The sequence below is a fragment of the Micromys minutus genome (assembly GCF_963924665.1).
Source record: "Micromys minutus genome assembly, chromosome: 10".
In the NCBI taxonomy this organism is placed as follows: Eukaryota; Metazoa; Chordata; class Mammalia; order Rodentia; family Muridae; genus Micromys; species Micromys minutus.
In genome coordinates, this window is record NC_137979.1 from 41,458,582 (window position 1) to 41,477,243 (window position 18,662).

The following is an 18,662-nucleotide window of genomic DNA, read 5'->3' on the forward strand; positions in this document are numbered from 1 at the left end:
ATTGCTTGTCTCACCCAAGCAAGAGAGCTCAGGCCTTGGGACCTCCTATAGTTTGGCCAGGGCCTCGAGCTACCCGGAAGACCCTCTCCTAACTCCCCTGACCCTCTCTGCATTCACCATATTCTGTTTATCCTTCAAGATATCTCTCTGTCAGTATTGGGTACCGTAGTGCATAACTGTAATCTCCGCACTTGGGGGATGGAGATAAAAGATCACAAGTTCAAGGCCAGCCTCGGCTACCCAGTGAGTATAAGATAGTCTAAGCTATATGAGATCCTGTCTATGAACAAGAAGTGTCTTCCCTATATCACAACTTCTGCCTCCCCAGGGGTCTGTGAACACTGAGTATAGGAACTGAATTTTATTTGTCACAGTATTCTTCAGCACCAGGGCAGGGCTTGGCTGGGTCTTCAGGGAGTGTTTGTCACTGACTAGCCAGTTACTCTCATGAAAGAAGACTGTTTTTTGGAGGATTTCTTCAGTTCCAAATGTTCTATGGAAAAGGCGGTAAAGGCAGGAAGAGCATCTCAAGCAGGAGGCAAATGAGCAAAGTCACAGTTGTAGCAACTCATGGTCTGACTTTAGTAGCCACTCTAGAATCTGCAGAGGTCCTGTAAGAGAAAACACAGACGGGGATGGAGCCTGGGATCTGATTAATGGTGAGGGGGGCGGGTTATTGGGGGGTGGATTAATTGGGGAAGGGGGGCCTCCAGCTATTTGTTGGATTTTTTTTAGGGAGTTTATATAAAGTCATTAGTTTTTGTAAAAATCTCTTCTAAAGATGTTTTTCTGCAGTTTGGGGGAGGGGAATTGAGAGGAATAATTTAAAATTTTAAAATTTTAAATTTGCTTGAGTGAGTTGCTCCTGAGCAGACAATCCCCTTATCCCTACCTTTTTCTTTATGCATTTGATTTATTTATTTTTTTGTAATAAATAGGCTTGCTCAGTTATGGCTTGTCCTTGGGGATTATAAAGAATTTATTATATTATTAAATTATATTGATAATATAATTTGTTATTAAACTAAGTAATGATTTTTATTATTATATACTATATGCCAAGAGAGACGTGAAATTTCCAAAATTGTTAAAGAGAGAGAAGTTTTAGATATATAAGCAGGACCCTTGTTTGTTTTTGTTTGGGAAGGTATCATTACAGACAGCTTGAGCAGACTCATGCGTCGGAGAGGTAGCAAGGACAGGGCCTGAGAAAGCATCGGTACAAGCAGGGACAGAGAAATTTATATGAATTACACCTATCTGCCAAAGATCACTGGACGAAGATCCCAGGTACTGACCTGCCTCTGGGCCGGGGAATGGAGGGACCAGCAATTGATAGAGGCTTTAGATAGAGCTAAGCACTGGAAACAAGAAGTCTGAGGTATGAGCAAGGTGGCTTTCTGACGGCTTAAAGAAATTGCTTTTTATGTTAGGCATTATCTTGGTACCCACCTGATGTTTGCCGCTGACTCCAGTCCCTGGAAGATAAGGTCCCAGTAGTCCTTACTCAGTGACTCAGGCCCAGAAATGTACAGCCATGACCATCTACTTGTTATGATATGACTAATTGCTTTTTTTCTTTTTCTTTTGCTTCTGTAACTTGTTTACACAGACACCAAGGAATACTGTGGGTCGCTTTGACCATTTCACAGAGCAAACCGTCTTTGCTTGCTTGTGTAGATATTAAGGGTCTTCTTGTGGTTTTTGCCTTAAAAAAAAAAAAAAAAAGAAAGAAAAGAAAAAGAAAAAATAAAACACTTCCCTGCTGGTATGCTCACCTTTAATCGCCGCACTCAAGAGGCAGATGCTGGCAGATCTCTGAGTTCAAGGCCAACCTAGTCTACCGAGCAAGTTCTAGGATGCCAAGGTTACAAAGACCTTGTCTCACAAAAGCCGAAATAAAGAAATAAATTTAAAAATAGCCAGATGGTGATGGTACGTGTCTTTAATCCCATTACTTGGGAGACAGAAGCAGGTGGGTCTCTGCGAGTTTGTGGCCAGCCTGGTTTACAGACTAGGTTTCAGGACAGTCAAAGCTACTCACAGAGAAACCTCGTCTTGAAAAACCAAAACAGTACTAAACAAAAAATCACCAACCAACCAACCAAACAAACAAAACCAAAACAAATCCCCCCAAACAGACAAACAAAAACCCAAAAACCTTTTCCTCCACAACATGCCTGAGATTTAGCTTTAAGGCTGCCCTCCTTCTAGCAATGAATCAGTAACCTCTTTAATTATAATCAGATTAAGTCTATGGTCTTTTCTGAGGGGGCCACAACCTCCATAACAGCTAGAGGTAAGAGTGGGATGGCTTCAGCCACATTGTGAGAATCAGTCCAGAAACGGAAAGACCGAGCAAGGATTTGTTTTATGGCAGAAAGGATAGGAAAAGTTCTGCCCATGGGGTGGGGCAGGGCTGTTCAGGGAGGGTAACAAGAGAGCCAAGTTCTAGCATCATCACAATGAGATGGCTCACTTCCATGATGTATTAGCTCCATCAGAGAAATGGTCAATGCATCAGAAATAGGATGCGTACTTGTGGGAGATCGGGCTTGTAAGGGATGTAATGGAATTCCACGGAGTCTTCGTAGGAGGGAGGTTAAATGATATTTGTGTCTCCCTGTCCCCAAACCAGGAAAAGGTATTTCCCATTCTTCTGGGCTGGCTAGAGAAAGCTGAATTTGTCTTGGGCTGCAGACGATGAAGAATATTTGGGTTGGGGCTGGAGAGATGGCTCAGCGGTTAAGAGCACCGATTGACTGCTCTTCTGAAATATAAAAAATAAAGTTTTTAGGGGCTCTAAGACTTTTCCAAAACACTCCATTCTTGAGAAAGTGGGTAAGGACAAAATTTACTGGGTGACAGCCACAAGGTCTCATAGAAAAGTCCAAATATACTTCATCATCAGCCTAAACACCTCAAAGTTTTTGAGAGTGTATAAACAAAGTTTTAGTGTACAGGTCAGGCTATGTTGATTAAGCTGAGTTAAAGACAAAACAATTCTCAGGAAAAGAGAATTTTTACTTCTCCCAGTGATAAATTCCAAGAAAAATCTCCAGGAGTTAGCCTGACTCTGTCAGACCACCCAGTTCCTCCCCCTTCTTAGGGACTTTCCAAACTGGCCCTTTCCCGAGGCCAGGCTCAAGGCTACCTGAGAAAACGACTAACTAAGCCAAGAACAGCCCCTTGAATGGGGCTAGCCAATGCCTGAAAAGGTCCTTTGATCCACCAATGAGAATAAGCCAACTATCCTGTTGCTGAAGTCTGCCCACTGTAGAGAATAAAAGACGTGTGTCTTTTGAGTTTGTGGCTGACTCCCTGTGAGGATGAGCAACCCCATGTACATGGAATTAAACCTCTTGTTATTACAGCGGTCTATCGTTTAATTGTGTTCTGTGGGTCGCGCTCCTGAGCTAAGACTCCTCGGGTCTTACAACACTTCTTAGAGGTCCTCAATTCAATTCCCAGCAACCACATGGTGCCTCACAACCATCTGTAATGGAATATGATGACCTCTTCTGGTGTGTCTGAAGACAGCAACAGTGTACTCACATACATAAAATAAATTGACAAACTTTCTTAAAAAGAAAAAAAAATATTGGGGTCTTGTCCAGGGAGCTAGGAGGTTCTGTTTCTGTCTCATTAAGAGTGATTTTTTTTATTTTTATTTTTATTTTCCTTTTTTTCTGAGCGAACATTTTGAGTAAAAATGTTTTGGTTAGGTGTATGGGGAAGAAACAACTGTTTTAAAATGCCAAGAGAAGAAGCTGGATCTCAGTGCCTGTGAAAAGTTGTCTTTGAATCAGAGCTGGAAAATCTAATTGTTATCACTGCAAAGCTAGGAATTACCCTGTTAGGTGAGTTTAAGTCAGTGTCTCCTTTAAAAGAATAAAAAAGTTGAGAAGGCTACGTTGGGAAATCCCAAGTAAAACAGAAAACCATTGATTTTTCCTGAGAGCCACTGAGAAGAACTTAACATTAGCTTTTTTGGGACAGACAATTGTAATCAATAAAGTTTAAAAGAAGGCAGGAAGGGCTGTGGAAATTCTGTTCATCGGGTGGGGGCTGCTCATAATGAGTAACGGCTGGGTGGAATGTTTGTTCTAATATTGTATATTGCCTGTTAACCCACCATTGGCTGTATACAGCAGTAAAATCCTAACTGAGACAAATCATAACAATAATAGTAATAATTATTATTGTTGTTATTATTATTATAATATGGGGCCGAGGTGTAATGTCACATGCCCTTAATCTCAGTGCACAAGGAGCAGAGACAAGTAGATCTCTGAGTTTGAGGCCAGCCTAGTCTACACAGGTAATTCTAGGACAGCCAGAGCTGTACAGAGAACTCCCGTCTTCAAAACAACCATAATAATAATTAACATTGTAGTTTAAGAAGCCACGGTAGGAGAGTAAACTTCTGGTTGCAGAACACCAGAGATGACAGTGGACATTAACAGGACAGAGATCACATAGACACCTCCACTTACCAGATGTCTGGGAAATACAGAGGAAGGAGTGATCCAGGCCCTAAAGGATGGTTCTGTATGATCAGCCTCAAGTGTTCTCGAATTAGCTGATATAAATGTTTAGGTCTGTCCCCTTTGATAGGTCATTGATTTACGAAAGCTGTGGGGGACCTTTTATCCAAGTGGACTTCAGGAAAAAAGAATGTCCAAGTATAGAGCTGTTTCAACCCTACTGAGACAGGAAGTCTTGTCCCCAAAGGGAAGGAGGTTAAGGGCTGCAAGATGCACTTGCATTCTGGAAGGCAGCACATACGGCTTCTACATCTGGTAGTGAATAACCATCCCTTGGATGTCTACATCTAGAGACTTAAGTCTAATGAGAGGGGCAGAATTGTTTGGCTATGGTAGAAACATGAGCTTATGTGTTGACCATGGCAGTTATGAGGATCTGGTTGACTAAAACTGTAATATAAGATTTATCAAGAGATATCAGCTGAGTCCAGTATGCATCTGAGGAATCAAGACTTTGATTTTGCAATAATCATCACGAGCTTGGGGTGTTAGATAAGGTATAATAATCAATTGTGCCAATTGAGTTAATGCTGACATTTCTTGGAGCAGCTGGGAATTAACCATAACAGGAATTTGACTTGTAAATTTGAATCAGCAACATCTAGGCAAACAAAAATATCCAATTTGTTTTACCTAAAATTTAGCCAAAACCTTTGTAGTAAGAAATCTCCATAAGGCTGTGGGGAGTCTCACTGCATTTCCTATTACACATAATTTTATATCTTTAACTAAAGGCACATCTAAAGTCGAATTATTTTTAATACTGGTGATTAAATATTTTATAGTCTTAGGGTTAGGGGTGGCACCAGAGGGAGTGTTCCAAAAGGTCTAAAGGGATAAGGCCAGCAGTGGCTACAGCTGGCTGTGTTCCTGGCATCTGGGAGACATCCAGGCGAGGAGACTCTGGCTTCCAAACTCAGGGTGCAAGAGGGCTGGTTTATATCTTCAATATATTAATTGCCCTTAGTATTTATTTTTCCATGTCCAAAATTGGATTTTTTAAAAACAAATTTAGAATGATATTGATTGGCCTACAGAACTTAAAACTTGCCAGTACAAGCGCCAACTGCAGCTACAATGGAATGGAGACTTTTTTTTTTCAGTCAGAATTCGCATTTTCATAAACAAATGAAAGAGATACGGTGTGAACAGCCACTTTATTGTCTGTCACTCTGTAGCTTGTGATAGACAAAGCTCATATAATGGCTCTGTTGGTTTTTGTCAGATGGTAGAAAAAGGATCCGGGGCTGGAGAGATGGCTCACTGGTTAAGAGCACTGACTGCTCTTCCAGAGGTCCTGAGTTTAGTTCCCTGAAACCACACAGTAGCTCACAACCATCTGTCATGGGATCTGATGTCCTCCTCTGGTGTGTCTGAGGACAACCACAGTGTACTTATCTATAATAAGAAAATAAATCTTTTTTTTGAAGGCTCTGAAGGAATGTTATGATTAGAGAAATGATTCCTAGCCCTCAAAATGGCTCTGTTGATTTGTTTATTAATCATAGTCTTGGAAGAGTTGTAGAGTTACAGTTTTAAGGTTTCCTTGAATCTGGTCAATTGATCCTAAATAACATTTGGAGAGGGTTGTTGCCTTTGACCTTAAGCAACAACTAGCTGTCATGTATCCACCCATCCCTGGGAATATGAACTATATTGAGCAGTGATTCGTAGTGTTTTCATAAGGGTTTGTCAGCCAAAAGGTGTTATTTCATAAGATTTGCTACAACATCTGTTATTCTCTGGGGAAATGGCCTTGGCCCCCATTCTCTTTAATGTTAAAAAAAAAAGTCTGTAAGCAGAAAAACAAGAATCCTGTATGACTGGGAATTGTCTTCTTCAAAGATAAGGTATGAGGTTAAAAATTCTCCTGTTTGAGAAACCTCTTCAAGACATTTTTGGAGGTCGTTTTGTGAATATGGATTACCAATTGGAGGAAAGTTAGGCTGAGGGAGTGCAAGAATTTTAGTAGGTAGTGATTTTCCCAGAAGCCCCTCTCTTTTCTGTTGATAATACAGCTCACCAGATTTGGTTCTGAAGAATTAGATGTTTCCATTGATGCACAGCACACCTGATTACCAATCCCACCCTGCCCTGCCCAAGTCTCTATCAGGATACCAAAGGCAACACTTCTGAATAATGCTTAAAAGCTCATACATTTGTTCTAAAGACATCTTAGCTCTGACTCTTAGGACCAGAGTCATTAATTGCCATGCAGGAACTCAAGATTCAGGGGACAGAGAGTTCCTCAGAGTGAAAGCAAAAGTTTCCCCAGACTAAATCAGGCTCACACAAAGAGTCCAGTTTTCTCAGTCCCCGTCAAAAAGGCGTGTTTGCTGTTCACTTACTAACTCAAGCAGGTGGCTAGGACTGCTTCAGATTTACGCAGCAACAGAGAGAATGCTTCCTCCTACATGGCTTCCAAATGTGTCTGTGCCATATAAAAGGTTAAAGACCAGCTCTTGGTGCCCTTTACCCAGGAGTGGGCCTCATATTTCTGTCTCTACTGTCCTAATCTAATTGTAGTCTAATCTAAGAGAAGCCTAGTCTGAAAGAGAGTAACCCAATCTAAGAGGGTCTAAAAGGTAGATTCTGAACCAAGGCCATCCTCTATCGAACAGTGTAATAAATCCAGTAATGAAAAAGAGTGAGGAAGCCTTTGTCTTTTACAGGATTCTCACAGGGAGAAAATTGTCTTTCTGGCCCTGTTGATTCCTAATAGCACACAAAGCCACAGTCAGGGAGGAAGTGATGCTGCTTTCAATGCCTTTGCTGCTTCTTAGACTTGGGTACCACATCTTCTATACACATCCATTGTTCTGAGTCAGGAGCATGGAAGAATCCCAAAGGGGAAATAGGGAACATGGTACATTGGGATGTCCAAAGCATAGCAAAAGTGGTTACAGTCGTAAGATAATTCTGAACAGGTTCAAGGCATAGCTTGTATAAATAATCTCAGAGAATATGGTTAACTTGTTACTGGTTGGATGAGAATTTGATTTGTAAAGGGAAATTTTAAGCAGCATTTCTTTTTTAAAAAAAAATATCTATTTATTTATTTATTATTTTATGTGAGTATACTGTTGATATTTTCAGACACACCAGAAATGGCATTAGATCCCATTACAGATGGTCGTGAGACACCATGTGGTTGCTGGGAATTGAACTCAGGACCTTTGGAAGAGCAGTTAGTGCTCTTAACCACTGAGCCATCTCTCTAGCCCTAAACAGCATTTTTTAGAATGCCATTTGTCCAGAAGGTAGGTAGTGAGGCCACAGTGTTCCAAGGAACAGTCCCCAAAGTGAGCAAGACCCACTCTGCATTTGAATGTTTAGAACCAAGATATTTCTAGCCAAAGGGCTGATGAGAGAAACAAGGACAATGTGGCTTGAGTTGAGGCATAGAGAGGAACACAGTCTGGTGACCAGTGCCTTGTCCTGCTTTTCCACCTGGCTGTGATTCCAAACAAGATGGACAATGTATGCCCTCTACCTCCCCCGCCAATGAGCATCTCCAGGCAGTCCAGCGTCAGGGACTTCCCGGCAAGAAAACAGCAAGAGAAGATCACTGTAAACCCAGAGTGGGCATAACAGCAGGAGCTAGAAAGAAGGGCAAAGGAGACAGGGAGACAGGCGCAGGAGATGCTGCCTGTGGGCAGGGTGGATTGGAGCTAACAAAAGAGACAGTGTAGAAATAGCAATGTGATCCCCCACCTCACTGAATGGCTCCTTACAGACCCTTGAAGTTTGGGAACAGCCCTAAATTTTGCTCCAGGGCACGCCCTGCCTCCCACTGCTGGCTTCGCAAGCAGCAGGTCTGTTTGCTCCAGGCTTCAGCCCAGCGGGAGCTGCCTGGTCCCTTCCCAGTCTCAGCAAGGTTGCCCTCTGCCCAGCCTGCTCCGCCATCTAATTGCCATGCAGGCAAGGGCTTGGCTACTTCATCCAGAGATTTCAAAGTAATAATTAATAGGATCTCTGGGCCTCAGCCAACCTCGTACATTGGGAGAGGGGGCTAAGGCATGTGGAGTGTAAGGTTTGTAGCCAACTTCCCTCCTGGAGTATACCGGGCAGAGCGTTTTCCTCGATGCATTTTATTCTGCCCAATAGGTGGAATCAGTTGACAACTAAACTTGCTTTGAGAGTTAAGTCCCCTATCCTACATGCCACCTCTGTCTGTGATTAGTTCCGTGGCCACAGGGGGCATCACTGGCACCAGGGGCTCATCCTCCCTTTCTACCCGGCTGTAGCTCCCCATCGCTCAGATGGCGTATTCTAGTCCGAGGTTCCACACAAACAAGTTCTTCACTGTGAGCTGCTTCCTCCTAGGGGCTATACAGTGCTTCTTTCTGTGGAAGGATCCATCCGGGTTGGTATCTTCTTCCTGGATATATCCCTTTTCAAAAGAAACCCCCGGTGGCAGCAGCTGAAAGTGCTCTGTGCTGCCACCTGCTGTCTAATGCCCTTACTGCATGGCTGTCACAAAGGTGGGGCAGGTTGCTCGCTCAGAGGGCGAGACCATAGGGCACCAGGCGGTGATGGGCAAGCCTGTGAAGGTGAGGCTGAAGCCTATTTGGAAAGTGGGCAGAGGCCCAGGTGGGGACAGGAAAGGAGAAGGGTGGAGACCGTGGTGGTTGAGGCAAGCAGGTGCCAGGGTTTCAAAGGGCAGAGCCATTCTTAGGAAGGGTGTTGCCTGGAAACCTGGAGTGGCTGCAGAACCTACATCAGTTTGAAGTTCCTGGAAATCACCCAGAGTCAAAAAGGAAGCCTCCATGATCCCTGTGGCTGGGGTCGTGTTAGAGGCTAGTACCTCACCAGGTGGGAGGCTGTGGACCCCAGATGCCACGTGGAGAACACCATGTGACTCAACAAACCCAATGTGACTGCTTCAAGAAAGGGTCCCCCAGCCCCCTTTCAAGTTCTTTTCATTTTGTAAGCATGGGTCTTCCATTCACTTCCCGTTCCTCAGTGAGAAGAGACCGGGGCGGTGTGAGCTGCAGAACCAGCCTTAAAGTCAAATCGCAACTCTGCCAAATGCTGGCTGTGTGACCTCAGACAAGTGCCTTAACCTCTATGAATCTGCCACCGCTACATGGGGAAAAAAATGCTATCTGGGTGCTTCCCTGGCTTCAGCACTTGGAGGAGCGAGAGACTGTGTGTGAGCCTCAGGTTTGTTTTTAGCACCAGCTCAGATCACTCCTTTTTCCCAGTTCCCCACCCCCAGACAGGCCTTTTCCTGGAGTCCTGGGGGTGGAGGAAACTGAAGCAGCCAAGGCTGAGGTGGAGGCCTGGTGCTCTTGACACAGTTTCTTCTTTGAACCCCAGGAAGAAGAGTGAGGGCAGGCAATGCACCCAGAGAGACAGATGTTCCCACTTCCAATGGCTCACCCCACTACTCTTGTCTCAGAAGCCCCTGCCTTGGAGGTTCTAATCAAAGACTTGCTGCCTCCCCAGCCCCTCTTTTCCAAGATCACCATGTACTGTCCAAAGAGTCAGCAGCTGACTCTTCTCTACTTCCAAACCCGTGCAAGGAAACACGCCAGTTTCTTTCCATCACCGCTGTTACTGTTTTGTTGGTGGGGTTTTAGTTGGTTGGTTTGGACAAGGAGTATCTTGTAGCCTAGGCTGGTTTCCAACTCACTGTGTGGTGGAGGATGACCTCCAGATCTTGATTCCCTGCTTCCATCTCCCAAGGGCTGAGATTACAGAGATGCACCACTGAGCCTGGTGACAAAGACCTAGCAATGTTGGAAGAGTGAACCACAATATCCCACCCACCAATCCACCTTCATTCTGCTATCAATATGTCCAAAGCGCCACCCAGATGTCCCTATGCAGGGACTGTTTCCTGCCAGAGAAGGGCTCTCAGGTCCATAGATGGTATGGGACAGGGAGCACAAGAAGGGGGCTTTGCCTTCTAACTGGGTGCATCTCAGAAGATCCCTGGAGAACAACCCTAAAGCATATCCAGTATGGTCCTCATCAAGTGTTTTTAGTCCTTACTGGGAAGAGAGAAGCAAGAGAAACAGGACCGTAGGAAGAATTAGGCATGCTATGCATTACCTCAAGTGACACCATAAAATCCTCATACTGCTATGTGTCTACAGAGGAAAGTCTGGGTGAAGGAGAGGGTTCAGTCTTCTGCTGCAGCTTGACACACTCTTCTAACCACTAGAAGAAGAAGGGGGGATCTCCCAGACTCCACCCCCTCCAAGCCTCCCACCCATAAGGGACAGACAGCTACAGAATTTTACAAAAATATAAAAGCTTAATCTCTAGATCCAGGTGGCAAAACTCTAGGAATTTTGCACAGCTTCCCTTAAAAAAGAAAGAAAGAAAAGCCAGCTTGTACAAGTACCCCCTTTCTCCAGCTGAGAGGGCTAGAGGGATCAGAGCTTGGCACCATCACACACACCCTAGGGAGATCAAACCAGGTGTTTGCTTCCACGAGTGGTATCATTTCTGCCCAAAAGAGCAATCAGAAAAGCTCTCCCAGCTTAGGAAATAGGCCAGAGGATGGACGCCTGTAACTCCAGCCTCCCAGTAACAAGCAGCCTGACACTGCGGGCTCCCAGCTGCCTGTGCAAAGGGAGGCTGTGAGTGAGGGATGTCACCGAGGTTTCAAGAATCCGTTCCAGGGGTAGGAATAGAACTTAGTGGTAGAGCACTGCCTCAAATACATAAAAACTCTGGGTTTGATTTCTATGCCAAAGCATGAGTACACACACACACACACACACATGCACACATGCACACATAGACATATACACACACAGACACAGATATACACACATGCATACACAGACACATACACAGACTCGTACACACATGCACACACACCAGACACACACATATACACACATAGACACACACACACAGACACACACACAGACATGCATACACACAGACATGCACACACATGCACACACAGACACATACACACACACACACACACACACACACACACACACACACCTGGCTTAAAAGGGTAGGGTCATTCAAGGGAACGGAAATGGACGGGACCAGACAGCTGTTTGGGATGGCCTTTGTGTGAACAGGCTGGCTAAGCCTACGATTACTCGTTTTTGGCATGAGGACTTCAACCTAGAGACTATGGTCAGCCGTAGCACCAGAAAGGTGGCTCTAGGTCAGGTGGCTCTCCACACTCCTGGCCCCCCTGCACTGGTGACCTTTCTCCCCTCTTCCCTCTCCTCTGGCTCCCTCCCACTGGGCAAGCAGCAGCAGACCATGTAAGCACCTTGATTGTATCATTTATCACCCCTCAGGGAGCCAGCTCTCTAGCTCCGTGTTCTGGCTGCCACCAACTCTTCAGCTTCATCAGGAGATCTCCTCTGGACTCCAGCCGGGACCCTGCATTCCCATCCTTGGCAGGGCGGGCAACCTGCTCTGTTTACACAGATTAATCTCAATAACAGTAGGCAGATAGATGAAGTTCAAGGCAAGAGGGTTTAGCCCAGACACCTCAGGTCATCACCCAGTCAGAATGAGGCAAACGCTGGACTGGAAGAATAGGGCAGGAAAACCCGGAAGCATCTGCCCCTCCCCCACTAGCTCCTTGGTTTAGATCTGCAGCAGCTGAGGCTGCCTCCCAGCCTCCACTGGCCCCATTAACCAAAACAGCTTCATTACGCCAATTTCTAGCTTTCAATGCGCGGCTGATAGCTGTCAGCAGAAATAAGAATTAATCTGGAATTACTCAACATTCTCTGAGCTGCCTGGCTCGGAGGAAGGGATAAAGCTCCGATAGGAAAACAGAAGCCCCTGTCTCCCAGCCCTCCCAGTCACAGGGGTCTCTTCTCTTGGCTTGCAGGGGAGGTGCAAGGATGGCGCCGTCCAGGGTTGAGCATTTGAGCTCTTCCTCTCTCAAACATGAAGCTCATACATACCAATGTAGGAAGACACGCGTGCACACTTGAGCATACATACACACATGTGCGCGCGAGACACACACACACACAGAGGCAACCCCGAATCTTTCCTCCCACCACCCACTTCCCACATCCAGGACTTTCCCTGGTCATCTAAACACGCCTATCTCTCCATCCCCTTTGTTTTTACTCTAGACTGTGATTAACTTTTTATTTTGGAAAATTACTTTATTTTATATAGATATATAGATATATAGATATGTATGTATGTATATATAAAAAGATTCCATTTCATTTGTAAAATCTCATTTTTTTTTTCTCTTTTTCTCTTTTTTTTTTTCCCCCTACAGAAAACGATGACGAGGTTAAAGGAGAAAAATAAGTTACATGACAATTTCCAAAATGGTTCTCGCTTCCCGCTGAAGATGGGCCGCCGTTGGGTTGTAATGCACTCACGGTCCCAGCTTGTGCTTGACAAGAAGAGGGAATATAACTAGTCTGGTTACTTTAGGTTAAAATAGCCAAGAGACAGACGCTTTCGCCTCAAAAATATTCTGAGACACATAAAAGTAGAAGGAACCAAGTCTCTTCAGTCACAAAATGTCGTACATCCAGCATAGACTAGATTCAATTAATTTAATAAAATAGAATATACATAGAGATTCTGCACAAACGTATTGCTTTCTCCCAACAGCTCCTGGTGTCGGGGGAGCCTTGGCCACACTGGGCTTCTCCTTCTCCTTCTTCCCGGAGGCAGGGGCTCCAGGGCTGTGCTCTCTTCAGATTGACTCTCTGGAAGTCCAGCCTGTCATACCCCCCAGCCACTGAAGAAGGCGGGTGAGGTACCTCGTAGCTGCTTGTTGCTTACTTGGGACTTTTCAGAAATACTGCCCAGGAGGCGGAGCTAGGATCTGCACCCAGTGGAGAAAGGTGTTGGGGGAGATGGGTAGGACTCAGGGGTCCAGGTCTGTTGGGTCAGAAGACAAACCAGAGAGACTCAGCGCATCTTTCTTTGGGGAGGGTGAGGCAGCCGTGCTGTCAAGGGGGCTGGAGGCAGAGGGATCCTTAGAGTCACTGGCCGGTGCCCTCCTCCTGAGGCAGACACCAGGACTGCATGGGGGCCGAGGGCCCTGGCTCTCCGGGGGGTCTATAGAGATACTGGGTGGGCTGAGTTTTTTCTTAGGCCGGCTCCCAGGGCCCCCAAGAGGTTGGCCCCCGAGGCTTGAGGGACTTGGACATAGGCGGGGTTGGGAGCCGCTGTCCAGGCAGCTGACAGCGATGGAGTGTCTTCTCTGTTCGTCTAGCCAGGACCCAGGCCTGCGCCGGCAGCTCTGGGCCTCTACACTGTAGCACTTCTTCAGGTCCCGTGGGGACAGGGGTTCTTCGTGGCTGCTGGGAAGGAGGTCTCCTGAAATCCAACTCAGTTCCGTGTCCAGCTCTAAGCTGCTTCTGGTCTCTGGAAGGTCCTTGGCCCAGCTAGGTTCCAGGCCTGGGCAAGGGGCCGGCAGGCGGATGTGCTTGGAGACTTTGTTCTGAAGACGCTGCTGCACCTGGATGCTCGTCCCGCCCCAGAAAGATGAGGACCGGGTCAGAGGGCAGGAGGGCCCACTCACCTCTGACAACAGGTCTTCCCGACTCCCCAGGCACTGCACGTCCAGGGAGTCAGTCCTTATTGCTGCCTGTAGGAAGTGGAAGGAGGGCTCAGCCCACGGATTTCCTTTCCAACATGGATTATCTTTCATCCTTTCTGTCATGTTGGCTGTCCCTAACCCCCACAAAGCTGCAAGACCATCCTATTAGCTTCGCTTACTGAGAGAAAGGGGGTTATGAGTCCTCTGAGTTCTGTGCACCACACCTCCCTCCAATCACCAAACTTTTCTTCTGCCCACCCTGCTCCACTTCCCCCAAATCCTGCAGGAGGAACTCTCTGCGGTCTTTGGGCTTTGGGCCCTGGGAGGCCAGAAAGAATTCATGCCAGCTCTACTTCCCTAACTGGCCCCTTTGTGCCTCTAGCCTTTAGGGAGAGAGAGCAAGGTAGCAATTCCCTTGGCTTTGAATACCCTTCCCAACAAGTATCCCTTGCTCCGCTGAACATGGGTTTTTGTGATGAGTACTGGGCAAATCCACTTCAAGTAAAACTAAGCCTTGTCTCCTCTGGGCTCTCCCCGCCACAACTCACACACCATTCGGCTATCACCTGTGGCTGCAGTAATCTGATGGCATGTTTGCCTCTGTTCTTACTGAGCCCAGAGAGCAGGAACGGTGTCCCAGTGCCTTGCAGCAGGAAGCTGTAGTGAGTGGCTGCAGGAAGAGGGCTCATGCCTGCTCCCCAAGAGCATGATGCTAATACGTATTTCTATATCTGTGATCAGGAGACTCCGACATCAACATAAGGCACACAAGCCTCATTTGGCTCTGGTAGTCACTCTCTGGTTCATGGATGGAGGACCCAGGGTTGCCCAGAAGGAAAGACGCTTAAACCCCGCTTTGTGTCCTTCTGTTTAGCTCAACACGTGAAGAATTGGTGGAAACTCTGGGCCTGGGATTGGGAACCTAGATACCTGGGTACCACCTCTCTGGCAACAGCTGTACCTTGGACCCTAGGCTCCTCAGTGAAACAAGGTGTGTGCATGAGGTATGGGTAAACTCCATCTACTTCTCCTTTACCCAGCACCGAGTTCCTAGTACCTAGAGCTGCTCTATCATTGGCACACAGTCTGCATTTGCCGGAAAAATAAGAGTCAACCTGGTCATTACCAACAGCATAGGAATTCCAACTAGAGAGCCCCACCGCAGGACCTAGGTCCAGCCCTCCACACTTGCTTACTTGGCGCCTGAGAGGCCTCTGAGCCAAAGGGGAGCGGCCAGGTGGGGGTAGTTTAGGAATGGTGCCCCAGGTGGGGGCCCCATGAGGCTGGAGCAGATAGTGAACATCTTTGGGAAGCTGGAGGATGCAGCTGGTGTCCGCTGGTTGGGAGTGAACAGACAAGATGGAGCCTGTGGGGAAGGGACATGGAGAGGTGAGTAGAGATAGTTTTTCATGATTCCCTCAAGGCCTTCCTCCCCATGGGGCCTCTACCCCTCGATGCCCTGGGATGAAAACCACTTCCACCAGTCTGGGAATTTCCCTTTAGCTTAGGGTTTTTTCAAAATAAGAGACAATGCTTTTGTTGGTTTTAAGGCAAGGTTGGTTCTCCTTGTGTGAGCAAAGCTGTTTTATTTACCCCAGCCTCGGTACCTGACTGGGCTTTGGGAAGCCCCCAGCCCCTGTGTCCTAGGGTTCTCTCGGCAGTGCTCCCGTTGCGACACATGTAGCTGTCATTGGGCAGAGAATGTGTCCGGCTGACACCAGACTTCCTCACAGTCAGCAGGTCTGGTCCTAGGGGGACTGGTACCTCCTCAGGGTGGGGTACCATCTGCAAAAGGATCAAGGGATGGGGTGAAGAGCATGCAGATGGGGTTGATGGCTGAGGAAAAGCTAGACAGCAGGAACTAAGCCCTCTCCCACCAGACCCACAGTCTCCCCCCCCCCCACTTACCCATACCCACCTCCACACCCTCCTAGGCCAAGGTAATGGGGATGAGCATGGTAGGAAATGGGAAGACATACAATGCGTCTCTGCATAGAGGGAGGAAGGAATGGAAAGGCCCCACCCTAAGAGCATGCCCACAGGACCACCCGTGAGCATCTGGGCTGGGGGTGGTAGAGAATGAGGAGGGGTGACCGAAGAGAGAGCAGCCCCCAACACTGCATATGGTCCTCTTGGGGAGTCTGAAAGTTACCCCAGAGATCAACAGGGGATAGGCCTGAGCTAGATCCACGCAGGTTAAGTAACAGGTAAACAAGGGACTTGTCCCATGCTAGTCTGTGGATCTACTTTAACTACACAGAGACTCTGGAGGGTGGAGGTAGGAGGCAAGTCCTAGGCACTGGGGACTCAGGGGTCAGACTGAGGTGGGAATGGGTGTGGGAAACCTGTTTCAAGGAAAGACAATGATCTGCCCTGGACCCCAGAATCAGAAACCAAGGCCAGATCCCAAGAGTTTCTCTTTGGAATCCCTTTCCCTAGGCTACTTGTTCTCAGGAAGGCTGCAAAGCCCCTCCCCCCCCCCCCCATGGGCTCAGATGGTCTCAGTCCCAGCAGGTGGAAGATGGCTGTGCTAAGTAGAGTCTGAGTCTTTCTCTTCTAGTCTCAATCCCAGAACCCACTCCTTCCAACCAGCCACACCCTCTAGAGCCCCTCGCAGACCCTTTGATCAAGATCCTGCCTCGGCTGGCCCAGCTCTCACACCACAAGGCAATAGGTGAGAGGAGGGGGCTGCTCACTGTCGGGGAGAGGCAGAGGGAAACTGAGGAAGGGCAGAAAGGTCAAAGTACCAACACCCCCAGAGCTTGTTGAGGACAGGACACATAAAGACACAGGGGGACAGCAAAAGGAAACAGGAACAGTCCCCAGGGGGAAAGGCATGGCGGTGATAGCAAAGATTTGGGTCTCACCCAGGACACTAGTGAGTCTCATGAGAGAGAGGCGGGAGGAGGGAGCAGGGAGGGAGGGAGGGAGGGAGGGAGGGAGGGTTGGCTGGTACAGGGCTCCAAACACAGAAGCTGGCTCCCAAGCCACTTCTGTTTTGGGTTGTCATTCCTGGAATAACCCAGTCACCATGGCTGCTCCTGTGAGCCCTCAGAGCAGGGTCTTGGTTTTATCTTATCTAATTTCTTTATTCCCCCAGGGGGTACAAGGAAAAATTCATGCCAGCAAAGGCTGGGGCACTTTGTGCCCACAAGGGAAAGCCTTATGGGCAAGAGCTGGGCACAGAGTGGGAGGAGGATCTGGAGCCCTGCAACCAGCCGAGCCCAGGCTGGGGGAGCAGCAAGGAATGTGTGCTTGTACATTGCTCTCCAGGGCACTAAGTAAGAGTGTGTGAGTGTCATCAGGCAAAGAGTCATCCGTCAGAGCTAGAGAGCAGGACGGTTCAGACACAATCTCTGACGTCAGAGACAGAGCCTCCATCTCAGCTAGAGGGATCTAGACAGGAGAGAGATGAGCAGGCATGAGAAACCAGGACACACACTCGGCACACTTGCAGCCCCCACTTCCCCTTTCCACAAAGCGGGGAGGAAGGCATCCCGTTTCACTCTCCACCCCTCGCCCAATATACCCACAGCCCCTCCCCTCTCCCACTTCAACCCCCTGTGCTGATCAGAGTCTGCGGCAGGCACCAAAGAGACAGAGCAAACACTGGCAAAGCAGAGAGACCAAGAGACGCAGGAACACATTCTAAAGATACCCCAGGAATCTTAGCAGCCCCCTCCCACACTACCAGCACCCAGGGAGAGAGCGGAGGAGAGGGCTTCCACTCACATAAAGATGATACTAAACAAACCAAATAAAAAGAAGAAAGGCCAGCAAAGCCCCATCTCCTCTCTGCAGACAGAGAGCAGCATGACAGCGGGGGATGGGGGGGGGGCGCGCTGGGGACAATGCCACCAGTCTGACGGCTGTTTTCTGCCTATTCTCTTCGCTTCCAAAAGCCTAGCAGGACTTGGCCTGCCCCCAGATTCTGGCTTCTCCCCTCATGGGCCCTCCTCCGCCTGCCTGCAACCTGCTTCCCCTTCTCCAATGTGGGCCTTGAGAAGTTCTCTTCTAGCTAGTGCGAAGGGGGCGCACTTGGGCCACCACTTCATCTAGGTGGCTCACCTAGGAGCTTCAGCACCTGCAAGATACTGGGGGGTGAGTGGTGCTTGGGTGAATGGGCTGCTCTGATCACTGTCCTATCCCAACCTCCTCCTTCCACCTTTCCTGTGGGCTTAGCTTAGAATGGGGAAGCCTGGGGAAAGGACTAGCTAGATTCCCTTTCTAGGTCATTGCCAAATCTGAGACTGGATTCTAACAAGAGGCACGGGTCTTTACCGTGTGAAAACCACCATCCATTGTCTACCAGGCTAAAGACTGCCTAGAAACCTGTGAGCCTATCCCTTCTCCCAGCAGGTTGTCACTAGGCTTCATCTGGAGTCCACACCCCTGACCTGGGGTGGGGGTGGGGTTTTGAAGAACTATTGAGCCAGTGGGTAAGCTGCTCCTGTGCCTTTGAAAGGAAGAGCACCCTGGTTGCTCTGGGAAGGGATTTGCATTTGGTGAGGAAACCAAGACTTCGCGTTTATATCCCAGAATTCACTTATATTCCCTCAAGAGAGAAAACGGCCTGTGACAGCCATTATCATGTCCAG

The 18,662-nt window shown here is 47.7% G+C and overlaps 1 protein-coding gene across 30 annotated transcripts in view; it reads right to left on the reverse strand.

Moving 5' to 3' along the window:
* Positions 1-13,386: 13,386 nt before the first annotated feature.
* The window catches only part of CACNA1G (calcium voltage-gated channel subunit alpha1 G), a gene marked incomplete at both ends in the record, with an annotated part of 63,663 nt that continues 58,387 nt past the window's right edge, over positions 13,387-18,662 (reverse strand). For 23 of the 30 annotated variants that reach the window (XM_080922957.1, XM_080922965.1, XM_080922962.1 and 20 more), the window contains 3 exons: positions 13,387-14,112; positions 15,261-15,430; positions 15,672-15,849. In XM_080922957.1, the coding sequence (XP_080779083.1) occupies positions 13,387-14,112; positions 15,261-15,430; positions 15,672-15,849 (1,074 nt within the window). Of the gene's footprint in view, positions 14,113-15,260; positions 15,431-15,671; positions 15,850-17,325; positions 17,461-18,662 lie in introns of all 30 variants that reach the window. The other 7 variants (XM_080922974.1, XM_080922970.1, XM_080922948.1 and 4 more) reach the window with 2 other exon arrangements.